A 6,000-nucleotide genomic window follows, 5' to 3' on the forward strand; every position below is an offset into this window, starting at 1 on the left:
GCGATTGGCCCGGGTTCCTGCGGTGGCCAGAGGTTGGCTCGCCGTATTTACAGCCACCAAATCGTTTGCCAGAGACTGAAACCCTGCCCAGAGCCTCTGAAACGCTGGACAGGTTATGGGGAAACGCTGATCCCCCCCGAAACATGCCCTGTGGCGGCTACTCCAGCTTGGAGCGTCGCTAGGATTGTGCGGGTCCCTACGACCTCGGCAGATATTTCCTGATACCTCCGGGTTTGGAGACCACCGCAAGAAGGGCAATGCAATTAAGCTCTCAGGAGCAGTTTTCCATTTCCAAGGGACGCTCTCCAAGGCTTGCGGCGTGCTTCTCCCAGAGCCAGTGTTAGTTCTAAACAAACGCAAGTCATTCTGTTTCGTTTTCGGCGCCGCTCGTGCGTTCAGCGCCCAAACCCAGGGACCGTGTGGCCCTGACTGGTCCCGAGCCGGGAGGCTCCGCCAGGTGGAGAGCCGGGAGCACAGGTGCGCGTCCCGCAGCGTCCGAGCTCTCGTCATTGGCTACAGTAGAAGGTGACTGTAGTTGGGCAAAGTACTGAAGACTTCCCAGTACGGATTCCTTCACCCCTCCCATTAGGGGTCCGCAAAGGCCTGAGTTTCGGGCCAAGCACACTTTCACCTGGGTGAGGACAGTGACTTTACTAAGGGTGGGACTTGGGAGAGAGAAGGAGGACTCCAGTGCCCGGTGTCCCGACCACCCAGATTACACAACCTACCGTTCCTGGAGCTGGGAAGAATAGTTGCAAGTGGAGCCCCAGTTTGGGAACTCACTGCCCCGAGGCTTAGACAGGTCGGGAACGATCGCCTCCCTGTTCAGGAGGAGGAAACAGGCAGTAATGTGTGGTGATTTGCCCAAGGTCACGAGCAATAGAGATGGAGCCGGGCCTCGGAGCCAGGACTCCTTTTCCTCTTTCTCTGTCTCTCCCGGCCAGGGCTAAGGACCCCTTCCCCGCTGCCCAGCTGAGGCCCCAAGCTGCAGAGCTCTCAGAATGGGAGGCGGGGCGGGGATGGTGCTGTGCTCGGATCTCAGACCAGGGCGCCGACTGCCGAGCCCTAGAAGAAGTGCCCCAGAGTCGGGGATGCAGAGTAGCACCTGGGCACCTGAGGGACCTGATGCCGTCTTGTATCCTGAAGTAGGACCTTCCAAGACTCCGCGAGTGCTGCCCCCCTTGGGAAGCTGGGGATCCCAGATCTGCCTATTGCGCCCGGTGCCTCGCGGCTCTCTCTTGGACTCTGTCCCTGGGCTCTTCTGTGCGGTCCTTCGGAAAAGTCGGGAGGCCTGCTTTATGCATCTCTTTTGGACCTCAGTTTCCCCACCCGCAGGGGAAGGCAGCTGGACGATTCCTGAACGGACTTTTCCTTGCTTTCTCAGCAGGTGGAAGGGAGCCCAAGCAGCGCCTGGAAATGGAAAGCCAGTAAAGGCTGCTTTGGGCCGGGGCAGCGGGTGGGACCGGGTGGGAGGGATTCCAAAGAGACCGCTGGGAAGGCTAGGGCTTGGAATTCCGGCTCCTCTGAGCCTCGGCCCTCCCCCACCGCCGCCTCGGAGCTCGGCACACCTTGGAGGGAGGAGGCGGGCAGCTCCTAGCCCCGCACCCCAGGAGGCGCGCTCGGAGGGAAGCAGTCACCGCGCCGCCTCTGCCTTGGCGCGGAACAAACGGTTAAAGATTTTGGGCAGCGCCTCGCGGGGGGAGGAGCCAGGGGCCCAATCCGCAATTAAAGATGAACTTTTGGTGAACTAATTTGACCAAGGTAACGTGGGCAGCAACCTGGGCCGCCTATAAAGCCGCCGCGCTGCGGGGTTTGGAGCGCTGGCGGTGGCGGCAGGTGGCGCAGGAGGTCGCGGGGCGCCATGGGGCTCCCGGCGCTGCTGGCCAGTGCGCTCTGCACCTTCGTGCTGCCGCTGCTGCTCTTCCTGGCTGCGATCAAGCTCTGGGACCTGTATTGCGTGAGCGGCCGCGACCGCAGTTGTGCCCTCCCCTTGCCCCCCGGGACTATGGGCTTCCCTTTCTTTGGGGAAACCTTGCAGATGGTGCTGCAGGTAAGGGAGCGTGGCTTCCCCGGAGGCCAGAGCGGCTCTGAGCTTCTGCTGAAGTCGGTGTAGGCGCCCCCGGGAGGCAGGGGACTGCGGCTAGGAGCAGGGCTGGCGGAAGGCGCGGCGCTCCCCGGCGCCCCCTCATGCCCGTCTCTCTCCTCGGCCTTCCTCCCACAGCGGAGGAAGTTCCTGCAGATGAAGCGCAGGAAATACGGCTTCATCTACAAGACGCATCTGTTCGGGCGGCCCACGGTGCGGGTGATGGGCGCGGACAATGTACGGCGCATCTTGCTCGGAGAGCACCGGTTGGTGTCGGTCCACTGGCCCGCGTCAGTGCGCACCATTCTGGGATCTGGCTGCCTCTCCAACCTGCACGACTCCTCGCACAAGCAGCGCAAGAAGGTGGGGGCAGGGGGCGAAGCTTGGACAGGGAAGGGGACCCCATTTGTAAGAGGGATTCCTGCAGATGGATTCTGGGCACGGGCTAGCCGCGTGAGGTGGGCTAGGACCCTCTGCCAGTTCCAGGTTAGCTTTTCCAGCCCGGAGAGTGCCATGTGTCTGGCGGGACTAGGGGTGTCTGGAAGGGGACGGCGGGAGACGAGAGGAGCGGATGGAGGGTCTTAACGCTCTCCCCTCCTTGGGGCTCAGGTGATTATGCGGGCCTTCAGCCGCGAGGCACTCGAGTGCTATGTGCCGGTGATCATTGAGGAGGTGGGCAGCAGCCTGGAGCAGTGGCTGAGCTGCGGCGAGCGCGGCCTCCTGGTCTACCCCGAGGTGAAGCGCCTCATGTTCCGCATTGCCATGCGCATCCTACTGGGCTGCGAACCCCAACTGGCGGGCGACAGGGACGCCGAGCAGCAGCTGGTGGAGGCCTTCGAGGAAATGACCAGAAATCTCTTCTCGCTGCCCATCGACGTGCCCTTCAGCGGGCTGTACCGGGTAAGCGCGGCAAACGGGCTGCGGACGAGGGGCTTGGGACCCGGGCGTCTGCTTACCGCCGCGCGCTCTCTGCGCTCAGGGCGTGAAGGCGCGGAACCTCATTCACGCGCGCATCGAGCAGAACATTCGAGCCAAGATCTGCGGACTGCGGGCATCCGAGGCTAGCCGGGGCTGCAAAGACGCGCTGCAGCTGTTGATCGAGCACTCTTGGGAGAGAGGAGAGCGGCTGGACATGCAGGTGAGTGACAACTTCAGACCAGACACTGCGGAGTTTGGTCCCCTGGCTTTCCAAGCGCGGTTCCTGGGGGCCCCCAAAGCACCCGCCTGGGGCCCAGCTTTCTGGAGTGAGCGGCCCACCCATACTACAGCGATGCCATCCCGAAGGCTGAGCCACTGGGTCGAGAGCGCTGCGGAAGGGGCTGCAGCGGAACTGGGAGCGTCCCCTAGCCTTTCCAGCTTTCAAAGGGAAAGTTGGAATTTGCAAAGATCTTAATAAAGAACCTATTTTAATAAAACTAAGACTTTAACTCAGGAGTTTGCGATAGAGTGGGGTCGTACTCGCCTTACTGCTCCAGCTGAACTAAAGGGACTTTGCATTTTGTTTAAAGATACTGCTTTCCTTGACTTTCTGTCAGTAAAACGTTTAGCCCTTCTAGTATTCCCTATGTCAAACTACTTGCAGACTTGTGAAACGTGGGTCTCACTCCATTCTTAGGCATTAAAGCAATCTTCAACAGAACTCCTCTTCGGAGGACACGAAACCACGGCCAGTGCAGCCACATCTCTGATTACTTACCTGGGACTCTACCCACATGTTCTCCAGAAAGTGCGAGAAGAGCTGAAAAGTAAGGTAGGGAGACAGGGGCTGGGGTGTCCTTATTAGCTTAGAAAATTCAGCTGCTCCCTAGCCAACTTGCGAAGAAGTCAGTGTGCTGCTTTCAGGGAGTATTTTGAAAGTGCAGGGCCAAGGGGTGGGTGGGCCAGAGGGGAGAATTAGCTTTGTGAATAAACAGGATGGAGTCTTCAGCTGTGATCCTCCTTGGGCAGGGTTTGACCTTGTATGCCTACCCCTCCTCCACCTTTTGCCAAACAGCGGAGATTTTCAGACAGGTTCCACCTTCTTGAATTTGTGTGTCTAAGGGTATGCATAGTGCTATCAGTGTGAATGGCTGATTAGTGTGGATGGTGGGGGGTGGGGATGCAGGAAGAAGCTTGACCCTTCTAACTGATGAGCAGCATTCTCCTGGAATTGTAAATAGATTGTGGATTTGGGCAGGCAAATGGTCACTAGCTGCCGTTTCTCCTTCCCAGTCTCCTATCCTGGGGCCCTTTGGGTTTAGTCTCTACTTAAGCCCTGTTTACGTCTGCGGGGCTGATTTTATCGGAGCACAAAATAACTGTTCACCTCTGTATGACTGTTTTGATAGGGCTTACTTTGCAAGAGCAATCAAGACAAGTTGGACATGGAAATTTTGGAACAACTGAAATACATCGGGTGTGTTATTAAGGAGACCCTACGACTGAATCCTCCAGTTCCAGGAGGGTTTCGGGTTGCTCTGAAGACTTTTGAATTAAATGTAAGTAAAAATTCTCTTCTCCCTTTTGTTGTGGTTTTAAAAGTCCTCTTGCTTCCCTGTGCTGTGGCTGCAAGTCTTAGGCTTTTGATCATTGTTCTGCCCTAAATGGAAGCCTGTTCAGCAACCTGGACACACCTCTCTCTCTCTCTCTTTCTACCTCTCCCTCACTTTTAACTCCTAATTCCCTGCAAAGGTATCCCATTTGTGAAAGGGACAGCTTTTTGTTGTTGAAAGTTAAATTCCAGCCTGTCAGCCCTTGGGGTTTCATCATCTTTTGCAGGGATACCAGATTCCCAAGGGCTGGAATGTTATCTACAGTATCTGTGATACTCATGATGTGGCAGAGATCTTCACCAACAAGGAAGAATTTAATCCTGACCGATTCATGCTGCCTCACCCAGAGGATGCATCCAGGTTCAGCTTTATTCCTTTTGGAGGAGGCCTTAGGAGCTGTGTAGGCAAAGAATTCGCAAAAATTCTTCTCAAAATATTTACAGTGGAGCTGGCCAGGCATTGTGACTGGCAGCTTCTAAATGGACCTCCTACAATGAAAACCAGTCCCACCGTGTATCCTGTGGACAATCTCCCTGCAAGATTCACCCATTTCCATGGGGAAATCTGATGAGCTTGAATGCTCAAACCTCAGACTTACTGGAAGTGTACATATGAGTTTTTATGGAGTGTTGTGTTGACTTTATATTTAATTTCTAAATGTATATTATAATATTTATGTGTTTTGACTATACTACCCCAATCTTTAAATATTAAAATAATGAATTTGTATCATTTCCAAATAAAGTAAAATTTGACCCATTTAATATTTTTGTGCTTTGTGTATTTAACCGTATTTTACAATGCCTACCTGGGCTGATTCATCATCGGTGCATATCTGTTTTCTGTGAGAACAACCTTAGCTGTTTTTTCTGTTAACAGTTATTAGAAAATATATGTCTGTGTGTGTTATTCCAGATGTAGCTCTGTAAATGCTTCTATAGTCATTTAGAGTCCTTATTTGGAAAATTGATCCAAGTTAATTTTAAATTTTGGGGCGGTTTGCTTTACTTTAGGAAAAGATGAATCTGAAGAGGTAACACTGAGAACTGTCATTCTAATATAACCCCTCCAGCTCATCTAACATGCAATAAACAGAATAAATCTGTATTGTCGAATAGTGCCAGAACTGTTCTCTGAAGTTAAGGTCTTAGATAAGACAAATCCAGTCAGTCCAGTTATGGACAGTTCTTGACTAAAATGAGACCAGAAATCATTGGTGCATCACCTTTATTTAGAAGTTGCATATGGAAACAGTATTAGGAAAAGCAAGTCTCTGGTTTAGATAAGCTGAGCCCAGATTTTCTTTATTCAAAATGAGGCAGGAGGAGCAGATTTAGCAAACTGACAGATAAAGTTTTTATCTATCCCAGGCAATAGGGTGCGAGC

The 6,000-nt window shown here is 53.8% G+C and overlaps 1 protein-coding gene across 1 annotated transcript; it reads left to right on the forward strand.

Moving 5' to 3' along the window:
- The first annotated feature begins 1,497 nt into the window (after window positions 1-1,497).
- CYP26A1 (cytochrome P450 family 26 subfamily A member 1) lies at window positions 1,498-5,367 on the forward strand. Its single transcript, XM_003922386.4, has 7 exons — window positions 1,498-2,050; window positions 2,222-2,446; window positions 2,693-2,983; window positions 3,063-3,221; window positions 3,699-3,833; window positions 4,411-4,560; window positions 4,841-5,367. Exons 1-7 carry the CDS (start codon window positions 1,862-1,864, stop codon window positions 5,180-5,182), a joined length of 1,491 nt encoding a protein of 496 aa, XP_003922435.1. The 5' UTR covers window positions 1,498-1,861; the 3' UTR covers window positions 5,183-5,367.
- Window positions 5,368-6,000: the final 633 nt, after the last annotated feature.

This window comes from Saimiri boliviensis, chromosome 12 (genome assembly GCF_048565385.1).
Source record: "Saimiri boliviensis isolate mSaiBol1 chromosome 12, mSaiBol1.pri, whole genome shotgun sequence".
Classification (NCBI taxonomy): Eukaryota; Metazoa; Chordata; class Mammalia; order Primates; family Cebidae; genus Saimiri; species Saimiri boliviensis.